This window comes from Stomoxys calcitrans, chromosome 1 (assembly GCF_963082655.1).
Source record: "Stomoxys calcitrans chromosome 1, idStoCalc2.1, whole genome shotgun sequence".
NCBI classification, from domain to species: Eukaryota; Metazoa; Arthropoda; class Insecta; order Diptera; family Muscidae; genus Stomoxys; species Stomoxys calcitrans.
This window is the reverse complement of record NC_081552.1, coordinates 171,808,295-171,825,558: the sequence shown is the minus strand read 5'-3', so window position 1 is coordinate 171,825,558 and position 17,264 is coordinate 171,808,295. Positions and strand designations below refer to the sequence as shown.

Below are 17,264 nucleotides of genomic sequence, written 5' to 3'. Positions count from 1 at the left end.
TTTATTTAAAACTTACCACTGAAGAAGTTTTCTTTCTCAATAAACCATCCAGCCACAATTGGACCTCAAATGCTTTCAGGTACAATAAATGATAACGATTTTGTAGACGCTCCAAACTGGTTTCCGATTTTCGGGAATTAGATGTTGTTGCAGAAGGTATTGCTGAGTTGGCTACAGAAGAAATTCCCAAAGAATTATTGGCAGTGCTGCCTGGCAAGGAGGTCAGCTTGCTGGACGACTCTATGGAACAGCAGACAATACCCGATGAGGTGGTGGCTGTATCATCTGTGGAAGAAAGTGACGAATTTGTTTGTTCCGCAATTAAACTGGCATCGGAATCGTGTGGCTGTTGCAAATGTAATTGTTGTTGTTGCTGCTGCTGCTGCTGTTGTTGCTGCAATTGCAATTGTTGCTCCTTTTCGGAGGCTGCTCTAATACAGGCACTTACCACTCGAGCGTGTGATACTATTTCATGGTATAACACCTGGAAAGGAAAAGAAGTAATACACAAAAACAAAATGCATTAGTTTCACTGTTTCCCCGCATATAGAGTGTGGTTGCTGTTATTGCTACATTACAATAAAGTGAAAATTAATGCATTAATGATGCTCTCCAATGTAGCGCTGCTGACGATGATCATCCCAGCTATGTGGAGTTGGCAACATTATTTTGTACGATTTGTTTGAACAAAGAAATTACATTAAAACACAAAATGGAAAATCGAACTAGGCAACAACGAATAACCAAACCACGAGGAGCAGCAAACTAAGGAGAAAATGCCAAATAGAAAGTGGAACGAACTTTGTTTGTGGAAATTTTAATTTGAATATAAACAAAAACAACAACAAAAAACAAACAAAATCCAACCAAACCAACACAACTCGACCATGTAATTTTCATTACAAACACCAGCAAGTGGAAAATGTTTAAATGAAATTCAAGGTAATTTAAGATGAGCTTTTCATTTGTCGCAGCTACTGGCATGTTTAGGTGGTTGTTGGAGAATGACAAATTTTCCTTTGTTGCCAAAGGAAGCCAAAAGGTAAACCCCCCCTTTGAAGCTGGGCTACGACAAGAAAAAGAGTTGTGATGTCTGCCTTCTAGATGAAATCGACGTGGGTTTTGGGTTTTGTTGCTGTTGAAAAATTACTATAATCTATAATGAACCGTTCCTTGGTACATGTACGAGCCTTCACACTTTGAACTCATATTCTATGGCAGACATAGTCATATAGATCAGCCAACCAACCAAGCACATGATGAGGGCGAGACACATTATAGTCCTCAAACAATTACATTTAATTTTAGAGTTTTATTATTGAGCCGGAGGAGAATTGAAAGAAGATGATGCTAAGGGACAAACGCAGCCTACCCAATACACCAATGATGCACACCAGTTGTGACTGTTCGTTCCCTAACAAAATAGACACAACCCACATATTTATGTAATAATAACAATGAAGAGTTAATGGATCGTAGCTGGTTGGAAGATGCAAATGCAGCGAACAGGAAAAACTGAAGTACAGATAATGGTGGTGGCCTAGTCGGCACCATTAGCGTAGAAATAATTGATGACGGGTTTTAACATGAGTTGTGAACTTATAAAACAACGATTTTCAGTAATCAAATTCAGATTTGAGCCAAAACCTCAAAGAAATTTAAGAAAGTATTTGAAATCAAGACAATGTGGCGTAGGTGGTTAATATGGTGGAAAGCATTATTTTTGATGGCAATTACTTTAGATGGCATCATAATATTAGGGTGAAGAAAGTCCTTAAGTAAAGATAAATGGCTCCAATTTAACCAAATGTTATCATAATACAAATGCAAATGTGCCATTAGCATTCTATTAAGTAACAGGAGCAAACTTCTCACATATCAGTGAGTGTTGTCCGATTCAGCTTTAAGCTCAATGATAAGGGGCCTCCGTTTTATAGACGAATCCGAACGGCAATAATCACCGCTGAAAAAGGTTTTTCTGATCTTCTCCCCAGGATTTGAACCCAGGCGTTCAACGTCATAGGCCAACATGCTAACCTCTGTGCTACGGTGGCCTCCGGCTATCACTATAATACAACCACCATTTGGTAATCTTGCCTGCAATAAAGCAGGAACATAAACAATAGCCCCTCCTTAAACAAATGACGTGCCCACGCCATTGCTTGCTACAGTGCAAAATATCTAAGTACTAACAACCAGCAACTTTATACTTATCCACTACTAACCCTTTAGCACTACAATACTCGCTGTAGGACCTTAGCCATCAACATTTTCAGCACAATCTCAACCCATTGTCAGAGCTCCGGAAAGAGCTACGCATTTAGACATATTAGAGTGAATGGCACTGACTAGAAATGCAATTCGTTTTTTAGAACTGCTTAAGTAGAATACATTTTTAATATTTGCCTTCGCTTCGATTTCTACGTGACTAAGATGAGTATCGTAAAAAGTTCAAAGTTATTGAAATTATTTTTCTGAATTGGAACAAGTAAAAAGGCGTAAAGTTCGGCCAGGCCGAACTTTGGATACCCACCGCTTGGGGTATATATGTAAACCACCTTTCACCATAATCCGATGAAAAATGCATAATTTATACACCCATAGCTGCTATATCGAAATGGTCCGATTTGGACCAAATTCGGCACGGACATTGAGTGGTCTAAGTCAGTGGCAAGTCATTTTTCCATTTTGTAGTACAAAATATTGGTCTTTTAGTTAGCTATATCCAAATATAGACCGATCTGAAGAAAATACTATACGAAAGTCTAACATAAGTCACTAGGTCAAATTTCAGCGAAATCGGATTATTAATGCGCCTTTTATGGGGCCAACACCTTAAATCGACAGATCGGTCTATATGGCAACTATATGTAAATTTGAACCGATCTGGGTCAAATTGAAAAAGAATGCCGAAGGGCCTAACCCAACTCACTGCCCCAAATTGCGACGACATCGGATAATAAATGCCCCTTTTATGGGTCCAAGACCTAAAATCGAGCGATTGGTCTATATGGCAGCTATATCCAAATCTGCACCGATCTGGGCCAAACTGAAAAAGATGTCGAATGTCCTAACACAACTTGTCCCGAATTTCTGCGACATCGGACAATAAATGTGGCTTTAATGGGCCTAAGATCTTAAATCGACGGATCGGCCTACATGAGGGATATATCAAGATATAGTCCGATATAGCCCATTTTTGCACTTAACTTCGGACGGACGTGACTGGACCATCTTGGATTTTTACGAGGAACAAGAATATATTCACTTTGTAGGTTCAGAAATGTATATTTCGATGTGTTGCAAACGGAATGACAAAATTAATATACCCCCATCCTTCGGTGGTGGGTTTAATAATGGAAATCAGACAGTGATTATCCCAGCTACGGCTTGATGAAATTTAAACTAAACACTACAGGGTAGCTGACACGAAGTGTCAACATGTTCACACTGGTATATCTGTCAAGCTAGAAATAAAAACGACATGATATTTGTTTTATCGACACTATCTTATATTATTTACAAGCATTTGCCGCCGTGTTTATTTAAGAAAAAAATTACTTGTGATGGAGTTCAAGCATACATCCATAGAAAAAATCAAGCTCAGCGTTGACCACTTTGATTCGCAAAAGTGGACACAAACCTCTCCGCGGTGTCACCTGGGTAGCTACATTTAACATCCGTCAATGGTAGTGTGCTAATCTGCTTTACGAGTACACCTATAGAACGATAAAAAGATAGGTTGGCGAAGGCAAGTGCGAAGGCAAGAAGTGCGAAGGCTCGGGAAGGGATCCACAACAACATCGAATGGTAACACCCTATATAATAGCTGCCATGAAACGTAGCATTAATTTGGTAGTGGATTTGGTTTAGTCGAAAACTGAAACACCTTGCCTTCAAGATAACTTCGATGGATGAGAGGCTAGCCACAATCCGCATATAGGCCAAATTCTTCAACATCAGCCTTATTTGTGCCCATGCCACGACGGAAAACAAGGATGACCAAGACCAAGGGTATTTTCTACGGACGCTACGAAGGGGAATATGACCACTGTCACGCCCAGGATATTAAAATCGTTCTGGCAGATTTTAATGCGAAGATAAGGAAGGAAAATATCTTTGGCCCAACAGTCGGAAAATTGGAACTACACGAGATAACGTCCAATAATGGGTTGAGACTTAAGACTTCGTCGCGACAAAGAACATGGTAGCTAGATTTCAACATAACAAAATTCACAAAGCCACATGGTTCTCACCCGATCAAAACACGAGGAACCAAATTGATCACGTTGTGATAGATGGACAGCATTCATCCAGAGTGTTAGATGTACGATTCATTCGTGGAGCGAATGTAGATTTGAGCATGGCGAGCAAAGTACGATCTGACACGACACGGATGATGGACGTTGAAAATCTGCAAACACAACAGATGGCAACGGCATACTCCATTGGACTGACCCAACTGCTTGATAAAAACACTCCTTGATCCGATGATATAACGGCGCAGTGGCAATCCACTGCCTACTCCATGGAAAATGCCGCCAAATCCGTACTTGGGTATCGGAAGCCTTCTCCAAAAAACCCATGGAACGACCAAGAGTGTCGAAATGCTAGCCAAGAATGCGGCATACAGAGCAACCCTGCAATCAGTAGCAATGCGCCAGATAAAGGACAGGTATCGGAAGAAAAAGAGGGATGAGAATAGACATTTCTTCTCTCCGTAGAAAGAAAAAGGTAATGGAAACGCGTGAGTGTGATCGAATTGAGATGTACAGCAGTCAGAATGAAGTCCGGAAATTTTATCAAAGAATTAAACATCAACCCAATGGCTTTGGTGCAGGCACATCCTCCTGCAGAGATAAACAAGGAAATCTAGTAATTGTCACGGATAGTGTGCTGAGATATGGACAACAAGGCAGCAAGAGCCGACGGATTACCCGCTGAACTGTTTAAAATCGGAGGCGACACGCTGATATGGCGTATGCATCCGCTTGTCTGCGCCATCTGAGAACGCATACCCGATGATAAGAACCTCAGCATACTATGTCCCGTACACAAAAAGGAGACAAGACGGAATATGCCAACTATAGGGCAATAAGCCTCCTCCCATCTCATACTAGATACTCTCGAGCGTACTTTATGAAAGATTAAAACCTTAAGTCAATGAGATAATTGGGCCCTATCAGTGCGCCTTCAAAGCTGGTAAATCCACCATAGACCAGATATTTTGCCACAAATTTTCAATTTATGCCCATAGTGCATTGCTCGAATTGCCACAAAAGATGTTAGTACTAACAAACCAGCAACATCAAATTATTCCAACGCAATATTATCCACTTTTCAAAACTCCGGGAAGTGCTACGCATCTTGCCAACTAAAGTTAGCAACGAGTCATTATGATTGTGGCTGTCTAGAAGTGCAATTCGTTGTTTAAAATTGTTCAACTAGATTATTCTTTAGCTTTGATTGCTACGTGGCTAAGATGAATATCACAAAAAGGTCAAAGTTATGGAAATGATTTTTTTCAATGAGTTGAAACTAAAGAAATCTGACAGTGATTATCCTTGCTAGAGCTAGGCAGACTAGACTAAAAACGACAGACAATATGTGATACATTTTCAAAAAAAAAACTTTCTCAGAAACAGCTGTGTCTCAGACGGATTTGCCGAAATTCCCACTAAGCTGATGATAATCTATTCAAATGTCTTTGGCTGGTAGATATCAAACAAAGATTATAAATCTATCATAGTAACTCAATCTTGAATACAATCACAAACAATTGGCATCAATATGACCGAAACAATTTGAGGCTAAGAGGTGTGCAAGAAGACCTTTTACAATCAAATTAATTATCACATGAACTCTGGCAAAAGGATTAAAGATCAACCGTTTGCCATCAGTCAAAAATCAGCAAAACAAACAAATAAGCCAAGGGAAAAAAGAAAATACCAGGCAAAAGCCTATCTCCTCTCAAAGGGAGCGCTATTTTGAGTTATTGTCAAAACCTTAGTGGCCAAATTGAAAACCCCGCTATGGGACTGTCGGCGTGAAGACACAATAATCAGTTATGTACACAACGCCATCATTCATATCGCTTTTCAAACAACCGCCACCACAACCAACGCCACATGTCAATAGCTTTGAGGTTTTCTATACGTTATTGTGACCATATCATGCGACTTTGTCTTCAATGGAGTTATATTAAATCTTGATAAAACACCCGCCAAAATATGGGCAAAGCGATTGAAAGAGAAAAATGATTAGAAAAATCACAAGAGAGACATGGCAAAATAGAAAACCTTTTCCAAACTTCATCACTGGAAATGTGATCGTGTCGTGTTCATAGTTGAGGGATTAGCTTGCAACAATTGCTGGTACATGCTGGCGAATGAATAGAGCGCAGCGGAGGCCAGACAAAACTGTTCGGGGGACAATTCATGAAAACTTTGGATTTGTTTGGATTTTCCTTCATAAATAATGATGTTTGCAATATTTTGTTTTCTTATCTTTACACATTTGAAGACGCCTCTTTTTCGCATAACAATGGAATTGATATTTTAGCGTGTTTCTTGCCGGCTGGACTTTTGTCGAAGCTTTTTGGAGTTACACAATGAGAGTTAAATATGTTCAAGTAAATGAAATAACGCACTTAAAGAAACGAATTTCTGTAAAGACAATCTTTAAACGATTTGTTCTGCAGCTATTGGCTGGGTAAAAATTGTAAATGAGATTTAGAAGAAAACCCCCAAATTGTCTAAAATTCGGCTGGGCTTAACCTTCTTTTTCTAAAGCTCCCGCATTCCAAGATCTCCAAAATTTGGTGCGTAAGTTGGAAGCCTTAAATGCAAATTATATGCAACATTTCAGATAAATTGCAAACATTTGGAAATAACAGCAGAATTATTGCTGAAATAGTAGCAAATTCAAGTACGAAAAGTCAGCAGATGGCGTTGGCTGTTATGAAATACAAATTTGCACATCAACATTCTATTAGAGAACAAGGGCAAACTTCTCACGTGTGAATGAGCGATGTTCGATTCAAGTTTGAGGGTGCAGTTGTTATCCGACTTGGCTGAATTTTTGCACAATGTCTTTTGCTTTGATTTTTAAAAACTCCACCAAGTATGGTCCAAATCAGTGTATAACCTGATATAGCTCTTCTATAAACCAATGTCTGGATTTGAGTTCTAAAGCCTATAGAAGGCGACTACTTTAACTTACGACTTTATCCCTGAATTGTGTTTCTGTTTTACTGATTTTGGGTATTTACGTTAAGTTTTGGGTTTTTATGTATTCAGCGGACTATAGTAGAATTTTCCGGCAAATATTTTTGTAGAAAATTTGATATGTTAGAAACCCATTTTAAAGGAATTTTTGACCCTGTTTCCAAAAAAGGGCCGCAAAATCAGTTTTTAAAAATAATTCAATAATCGAAAAATCCAAAATTTTGAATTGGTACAAGATCATGCAGTTGAAATTTAGCTTCTTGATTTAGGACACTTCACTGAAGAACACTGAAAAAGAATTAGGGCGGACCAAGTCGGCCCCTTCCAGATCCACTCTGCCGCAAATTCCAATTTTGAAAGTTATTGCTTTATTTTTGCCTCTTATTTAAAACTAACGTTACTAACCAAATGTTCATGTGTGTGCCATCTATCGTTGGCAAATGAGGTTCCAGTTGTGTCCTCGGCACAAATTCTGCACGTCTATCCCTTGTAGAGCAGAAATGAAAGTGAAAACTGCGGAGGATATAGGCATAATGGTCAAGCGGGTCACGAAGGTTCCGAATGACTCGCTTGTGTTAGCATGTCATAGTGCCAAACTAAGGGGCAAACAGCGACCGCCATGGTAGACCCCAGAGTGGTTAGTCTAAGGAAGGACTGCAGAAAACTCTTCAACAGGGCGAAAGCCAGAAGGGCACTGCACGACTGAGATGTCTATAAAGCTGAGCTAAGAAAATATAAGGGCGAGCTGAGAAAGGCTCAGAAAAAATCATGGGCAGAATCCTGCAGCTCCGTGGAGGATACATCTGAGGCCTCTAGACTAAGTACGATTCTGTCCTCTAGACCTATTACGGTGGCGTACATTCTGAAGTCAGAATATTTGGACAATGGCTAGTGAGCAAAAACTAGAACTACTCGTTGATACACATTTCCCGGGAAATTCTCCAACGGACAACGTGGTTGTGACTGGTATGCATTCGTTGGAGGTTGTTAGGGAAATTGTGTCTGAGCCAAAAATCATTTGGGTGATAAGAAGTTCCGACTCCTTTAAGTCGCCAGGCCCTGATGATGTATAACCGGTTGAAAAACAAGCTGTGTCTGATAGACTGGTTTCATGGCATAGGGAGATATCTCTGCTTGTCATATATACCTGTGGGATGGAGGGATACGAAGGCCATTTTCATTCCGAAAGCAGGAAAAACTAACCACACGAAGGCGAAAGATTTTCGTCCTATTTGTCTGCCATCCTTTATGCTGAAGACTCTTGAGAGGTTGACAGAAAAAACATATCTTAGGGCAAAGATCCCTGGAGATGGCCTGTCGCTTCAGCAGCATGCATATAGTAAAGGCAAATCCACAGAAACAGCCCTTCACGACCCATTCGGCTGCATAGAAGGATTTCTCGCTGTCAAAGAATATACAATGGTAGTATTTCTTGACATTGAAGGTGCTTTCAATAATGTAAAAACGACGTCAATCATAAAGGACTTGGAGTTTCTAGGCATCAACTCTACCGTAAGAAAGATTATTAACAAAGGAAAAGTTTCCCAGCATTCTTAGAGATGTACTTCAGGAAGCATTGCGTGCAACAGCGAAGTGGTCTGCGGTGCTGCGACCACTGCCGTGAGGCTAAGGGAGCTTTCTCTTTGGTCATGCGGTGGCTACGGGCACTGTGTTATCCTTGAAACATTGTCCGATGTTCCAGGCAGTGTGGATTCAACCTACCTGAGCCGCGTTTTGATAAAAAGTACTGTACCACTATTCCAAATAGAACCGATTGGAACTACGATATCCCTGGTTATAAAAGTTACATGGACTTCTATACGGATGGTTCTAAACAAGACGACCAGGTGGGCTTTGGGGTGTACTCTAAAGATATAGAACTGGTCATATCGAAAAGTTTACCCGACCACTGCAGTGTGTATCAAGCGGAGATTCTTGCAATTAAGGAAGTGATGGAATGGCTAATATATAATGCCATTACGACGATTGGCATTAATATCTTCTCAGACAGCCAGACAGCCATTAACTTCCTGGATAACGTATTTCTGAACACAAAAACCGCACTCGACTGGGTGCCGGGCCACAGAGATATCCCAGGGTATTCTAAAGCGGATGAGATTGCGAGAATAGGAACAACCCTATACATTCCAGGCACACTGGAATCTGTGGGTATGCCTCTAGCGACATGTAAGCTAAGTTTTTAGGACCAGGCCCGAAGGACAATGAATGATACATGGTCACAAAGAGAGGGCTGTGAGCATTCCAAAACTATGTGGCCTAATCCAGACTTGAAGAGATCTACTGCTTTGCTGTCATTGGCTAGAACGTCTCAGTCATTGTGTCCGTTCGATGTGAGGACATCGAAGAAAAAGAGACTATAGAACATCTTCTGTATGTGTGTCCCGCCTGGCAGTCAGAAGCAGTTCCACTGTAGTTTCTCATTTCTTTGACAACCTGTCTAATTTAGCGGATGTGAACATTAGCAAGTTGTTGGGCTTTTTAAAGCGATTTGGATGGTTCAACGATAGGCACTAAAAGGCATCTCCAACTCCTCCTCGTCATCCCACATTCAGCAGAGGTCTGCCTCTTTCTGCGTCCAGCGCCACCTCAAAGGCCCAATGTTACAATGATCAGCCGTGCTTTCTTAGCCTTACGATAAACGACGTTCGGTTTCGCGAAATGATTGCAACCATGCAACAACCCAGCACTAGCCCACGCTTACAAGACGTCCACCTCATCAAGAATCCCGCACAGGGGAGGTCTCACAGATTCCGTAACACTTTCTGCGGCAATCAGCGATTAATTCATTGCCAGCTCGTCAAACGCTTCGTTCCCTGCCCACCTGAAAGCCTTTTGCAAGGTTCAAAGACGCTCTTTACAACATTTAAACAATTTCGGCCTCACATGGACCAACGCCACGTATATCGGGCTGCCGCTTCCGCATCGACAACGTCTCCAGTGGCTTTAGAACTGCGATCTCCATCTGAATTACGCTGCACCTGTCTAGAAATTATCATTCCAAGAAATTCAACGAAGACTCTTGCTTCGATGCCCCCATCCAATTTAGACTCATCCGTGCATACAATAGGTCCTGGAAGGGGTGTGTCCCTCAACCCAGATATCCTTATTCAAGAATCCTACGTCCAACCCAACGCACAGTGGGATAAAAAATGAGAACGAGTAGAGATACCAGTTTTACGTTTGAAATGGTTAGATCTATGTGGTGTTAGCGAGATCGCATGCAAAATTTTAAGGCCCTATGTTGTCGGGTGCTTTTTTGCAGGCCCTAAAGTTGGTCACCTCGGTATTTCGAAAAATTGCTCGGACTGCCAAATCTACATTTCTGGGCCTATTTTTTGACTTCCAAACTGTATAGCTTTTGACTGAATAAAATGAAAAAGGAACCACAAATGACTTCGTAAATTGCTTAATACGAAGCCAATCTCGGCCAAAATTTCAACAAATAAAAATTAAAACACGTACATCCACGAAAACGGTGAGTTTATTGTATACCACCAGTGGACTTTGTTGTAGTGATTGTGATTAGGCCTTGAAATTTTGCAAACTATTTCGGTAACACCTCAGCTCTAACCATTCCAAATTTTGCCCATGAACATTCCACTAAGGAACAGGGGCAAGCTTCTCATATATCGATGAGTGCAGTCCGATTCAAGTTTTAAGGAGCCTCCTTTTTATAGCCGAGTCCGAACGGCGTTTTACATGGCATAGTTTTCCATGCGACGACCCTTTATTGTGGCCCCACCAAGTGTCGGTTTCCGTTAATCGCGAAAGCCGGGCAATGATATAGGTAATGCTCCAATGTCTCATCATCTTCCCCGCATGCCCTACACATACTTTCACTTAACGCACCGATTTTGCACAAGTGAGCTCTTAGTCCTATGTGTTCCATTTTGCTACTGAAAGCTATACTGACCTTCTTCTTACTTCCTTTCAGTAATAGCCTCGTCTTCTCATGATCTGATCGTGGGGCGGATATTAATCCGCCCCATGACACAATGGATATTCACCTTAGCCAATAATCGACTTGTTGTGCACTCTAAATACAAAAAGGTAACCTCGAAAGAGAAAATCTGAGTTAGGAATTCCATGCTACTTACAAAATCCTTAATTGTTTTCCATGCCACACCCCTAAGTTGGTTAGTTCAAGTTAGTTCAATATAACTAAAACTTTTATTTGAATTTTCATTTCCTGAGTTCACAAACACATGCTGGAACAATTAAATAAACTTAATTCTAATGGTGAGACATTGTGTCTAAAAATAGAACACGCCAAACGTAAACAAAAAAGCAAGAACATCTTTGATGAAAAAGAGTTAGAAAATGTTTTGCTTTTGTGTTGTTAGCAAATATTGAAAGGGGCAAATACATCAGAAAAAATGTCAGCGCTGGTTTTCCCCTTACAAATCGTGGCAACATTTGTGAGCTTTGGTGCCATGTTCAAACTTCTCCACCAAGTGGTGTTGCTGTGCGGTACGCCGTTCGAATTCGGCATTCAAAAGGAGGTCCCTTATCAGTGAGCTTAAACTTTAATCGGACTGCACTCACTGATATGAGAGAAGTATCCCCTATTCATTAATGTAATGTTCATGGGAAATTTAGTATCAGTATAAAAGTTTGCGCACAATTCCAATGAGGTCCAAAAAGTAAAGCGAGATTTAAATCCACTATTTTTATCAGGTGTAAAGTTTATTAACTCTTTAAATATTAAATTTGATATTCATTTTACTATCAAGTTAAACCCTCAGTTATATTTTTCACTCCATATTTCATATTTTTAAAAGAAACACAATCTTCAACATTTCTCGGAGTGTAGACGTGCTGTAATACCCATGTAAACACACAAAAATCTGCTAATATGCGTTTGTCTTTTATAGCCAACACATTTAGAAAATGCTATGTTTTTTCCTATCCAAGGCAACAAACATTGTTCGGTTCGTGTTGCATTTGTGATTCATTGCAATGTTGAGAAGTATTTACCCAATCCAACTCCTGAGCATCTTTATGTCCGTCTGTCCATCCCCCATTTCTTGGATGAATTCAACCGCTTAGGATGATGGGTGGTGTTAAACTTTTGAACTCTTGCATCACCGACGAGTGGAGTGGAATGGCAGTGGTCAACAGTGCATCATACATCAAAAAGACCTCTTACACTTGTCCCATGTGCCGAGGCGAGATGAGACAATGAAGGCTGCGACAGGTGAATCGTTAGTTTCGTATACCCCTTTTTCCCTCTTAGGCCATGCGAAAGAAGGAAAACAAAGAGTAATGTGGTGTGGTAACATGCTGTCTATTGCAATGCAAAGGCTTAAAAAGCTGCCGCAAAGCAAGGTAAAGATGCTTGGTGGATTATATTTTGTTGAAAAGGAAAAAAACACACACACAATTGTATGATAAATGAGATTTTTTAGATTAAAGACAAAAATAAAGTATTTACGCAATTGTACAATTATGGCATGGAATTTGCAAAAAAAAGCAAAAAACGGCGTAATTATCAAAACGCTTTTTGTAATCAAATGGAAATAATGCGAATTTTTGTTTTTTTTTCTAAGCAGACAGGCATTCATCAAAGTTGATAATGGCTAAAAAATAGCCAAAGAAGATTATGTAAGAAAACTATGAAACGGAGAAAAATTAATTTTTCATTTCTGACTGCCAATCTTCATTTAAATATGTTTTAACTAGGTAAAAATCACTTCTTGCCTAGCTTCAAACTAAAGAACAATACACATGGCGCGGGGTTTTGTTCAAAGCAATCGCTGGTTACGTAACTGCGAGTATACAGCTCAACCAAATAGAATTCAGAATAGCAGTTAGCCAAATAAATGATAAAAAGGCAGCAGGAGCCGATGGGTTTCCAGCTAAGGTGTATACATCAGTTCATTAGCACAATCTGGCTAGGCGATAGGAACTTTTTCATGCCATGCCCTGTGTGTAATCGGGTAGAACAGCATGTGGCCGCAGGAGAGGAATGAGCTTACTTCCTAGATTAGGTATGGTTTAACTGGCAGCCTGCAATCAGACTCAGACATATTTGTGAATCGTGATGCCATAAGCAAAAGTGAAGGATGATGTCTTCTAATTCCTACCGTTGAATCAGGCAGACCACTTTAAAGAGCCCACAAACATGCGAATGTTCGCGTCTGCTAATTCCGACGCGTCCTCAAAGAATTAGGAACCTGAAGTGGAACTCCTTACAGAACACGCACTTCCTCGACGTCCTCACAGTTTATACAATAATCATTTATTCCAACCTTAAGACTTTCAACATGTTTGCCAATGAGATAGATGTCCGTCCTATGACTCTTACGAATTGCTCAGATACCTGCAGCAAGCATATGTAATGGTGAGATCGATGGAGACCGACCTGAACGTGATTGTCCACAAAATAAAAGAATCTTTCAATGCCAACCTGTATACGTTGGCGGTATGCATTGAAATCGAATGAGCTTTAATACAAACACTGAATAAATCATATGCTATGGAACAGGTGGATAAATTGGGGGTCCTATGACAAAAAGATAAGAGCAAAACAACACTGGGCTTACCACAGGAGGCCACTCCTATGGGTGACCGGAGGCCAACGTAGCACAGGGGTGAGCATGTCCGCCTATGACACTAAACGCCTGGCCTCGAACCCTGGCGAGACCATCAGAAACAATTTTCAGCGGTGGTTTTATCTCCCTAACGCTCGCGAGATTTGTGAGGTACTATGTAAAAATTCTCTACAAAGGGGTATCACACTGCGGCATACCGTTACCGGAGTCGGCTATGAAAAGTAGGCCCCTCATTGTTGAGCTTAAACTTGATTCGGACTGCACTCCTTGATTTGTGAGAAGTTTTTCCCTGCTGAGAAATTTAAACCCATCTGCTATGCAGACGATGTTGTAACAGTTCTGAGGGGTAGGGATCCGTATAAGCTATGTAGGAAGGCCTAAAAGCCTTTGCAGATAGCAAAAGGCTGGGCTAGTCTTGTGGGTCTCTCTCAATGTTCAACCAGAGAAAACTGAAATCTGCTTTTTGACGAGGAATGCGAAGGGGGGCCAGTTAGATATAACACGTAACCTCAATAGAACGATTTCAATATCTGGCATGTTATAATACTTAGAAGTGATCTTAGAAAGGAAACTGAAGTGGAGGCGTCACATTAGAGTGGTTTTATCTCAAACAGAAAAAAATCGATGTAGAATTTTTTTGCGGTACCTCCTAAAATGTATCATTTTATTAAATTTTAAGATTCCCAAAATTTGAGCACAATTGAAAGATGTTAACACGTGCAGCTGGGGCCTCAAAGCTTTTAAAATCTCGATTTTTTGGCTATTTGCCGGCTTTGGTGACCTCGGCGACCCATATCCCTGGAACGGCTACAGCTATTTGCCATTCTCTTTTTAACATTTTATCTTTAATAACGAAGAACTTGAGTAGTACTGAATTCGAGATAATGAAGTCAGTGTCCCTAAAAACATGCAAGGTAACCCTGTCGTTTTTTGCAATTAAGGTAGAGATCGCGTTTATTAACCAATCATCACAAAAATATTTATATATCATTTTCTAAGCCCAAAGACAAACACTATGAGTTTTGGGAAAAATCGGTTCAGACTTAGATATAGCTTCCATATAATTCCCCCCGATTTACATTTAAAAGGGCGTAGTTGCAACAATTTTCGACGGATTTGCACGAAATTCGGTATGAAATGTTGTATTACCCATCTCAAGGCCTCTGCCAATTTGCATCAAAATAGGTTCAGATTTGGATATAGCTTCCATATAAAGCACCGGTTCAAAGAACATGTTATTTAGACATAAGCGGGGCGATGAGAACCACATCTACTAGGGTACTGGAGTCTCTTCTAGATAGCCGATCCATCCACATATAGGTTGAGTGTGAGGATATGAGACTTAGGGCAATGGGAGAATGGATATGGATAGATGATAGGAGCAGATCATACCATCGCGGTATTATCGAGGCGACGATAGGATAACTGGAAGGAATGGAAAAGGTTTTGGATCGGATACTTGAGGCGACACTTTAGGTCGAGTGCCAGACACTGTTATCCGCTGCTAAGTCTTGTATTGACGAAAAACTCACAGAAAGTTTATGCTACATGAATAAATCAAAGCTGGATGACGGATACATTGAGGACTCAGGAAATGAAATTTATTTCCGAGTGCCTGACCATAATTCGGTCTTGCAGGCAGAGATTTGCGGGTGATCACGATGCGTGAGGGGGTATGGTGTTAACACAAGGACATCGAGTATGAAAACTGGCCATAAGGGCAATAACAACCAGGACATTAACGCCTTCTCTCAGGATGGCACGATCCGCATTGTTTGGGTGCAAGGCCATAGCGCAGAAGATGGGAATGAAAGAGCAGACGATTTGGCAGTGTCTGCTGTCAGTAAACTTGGTTAATCCGCAACCTTTCGGGTCGACGCAGTTCAAGTTAAGGGCGTGGGCAACGAACGCGCATGCAGCACTGTGGAATGGTGAAACTGTTGGGAGGATGACGCAAAATCTAAGGGGTCGTAAGATGACGACGAAGATAATGCTGAAAGCGAATAAAAAAGGGATTTGTATAGCTTTCGGTATCATAACCGGACACATACGACTATAAGCGCGCTTATACAGAATAGGTGCGGCAAGTGTCCTACAAACATTTTTCATAATTTTGGCAGAGTGTTCGTTCCCGCGATGATAAAAAACAATAGTCTGAAAGATTTGTATGCAATTGTTTTTGCGAATTTGTCTCAAAACACTCTTATATGATTTCTTTGGACAATTCATTGTTTGTGCGAAAGTTTTAGCAACTCTTCGCGACGATTTTCCCACAACCCATTGCGTTATTATCTTCCGTATGACTCGAGAAACCCTCTTCTAGGTTATCATTAGACAATCCAATGCATGTGCGGAAGTTTTAGCACATCTTTGCGACGATTCTCTTACAATAAAATGCGTTATAATCTTACGTATGACTCGTGAAACACTCTTCTAGGTTATCATTGGGCAATCCATTGCGTGTGCGGAAATGTTAGCACCTTTTCGTGACTATTTTTACGCAACCCATTGCGTTATATTCGCCCAAAAGATGCCTGAGTGAACGTTTCACGATTGTTTCAAATTGCATTAAATTATGTTTTTCGATGCTTCGTTTTGAGTGGACAACTTCCACCAAACAAAATTCTCACTTGGCTTATATGACGATTGGCACTTTTTTTCGAGTTTTTTTTTCATAGTTGTTATGTTTTTGATGAACAACAAATGTTGATATGCATTTTTAGATGTTCTAAGCGAATAACTAGCAACCCTTTTAGAGCAATATTGAATAAATATTCCAAAACACTTATTTGTAACTCGTTCAGGCAAATAATGCGCAATTCTTCTTGAAGTGTATTTTACTAATCTTCTAAAACACTCATTTGTTACTCACTCGCACGATTCTTGTGCGATTCAAAGATATTCCAAGACTCTTATGCAACTCATATGGATGATTCGCGGAACACTCTTCCAGAAGTTTCGTCTTGGTGACACAACTCCTCACGACGGGGGAATCGTCTACGATTATTAGACAAACTCGTCCACGATCGTAACCTTCTTCTAGAAGATTCTCGGAAGATTGTAAGGCGATCAAATATGTTTTAGCATGTGAAGGGCATATGGGGAAGATGATAAGACGTTGTAGCATTTCCAATGTCAATGTCCAGCTTTCCCGACCAACAGACACCGTCAATTAGATGGGGAAACAATACCAGACATGAGCTAATTTTGTCAACAATCCGAATCATGCATGAAAATCAAACCACAAATGCTTTAGTAAATCGTTAAAAACAAAGCCTACCTCGGAAAATAATTTCAAAATAAAATTAAAAATTAAATCAAAAATCCCCTAGAGCAAAATAGATATTGAAGACCTCAAACTGAGGTCAAGCATTAGCCAGCAAAAAATTTTAAAATCGGACCACAAATGACGATTTGGCAGCCCGAACAAATTTTCGAAATAACGAGGTACCCTACTATAGGG

The 17,264-nt window shown here is 40.4% G+C and overlaps 1 protein-coding gene across 6 annotated transcripts in view; it reads right to left on the bottom strand.

Moving 5' to 3' along the window:
• LOC106082505 (klarsicht protein) overlaps positions 1-17,264 on the bottom strand; it is an 841,622-nt gene that overhangs the window by 220,077 nt on the left and 604,281 nt on the right. For all 6 annotated transcript variants that reach the window (XM_059361071.1, XM_059361070.1, XM_059361068.1 and 3 more), the window contains one exon: positions 17-484. In XM_059361071.1, coding sequence (XP_059217054.1) covers positions 17-484 — 468 coding nt within the window. The remainder of the gene's footprint in view (positions 1-16; positions 485-17,264) is intronic.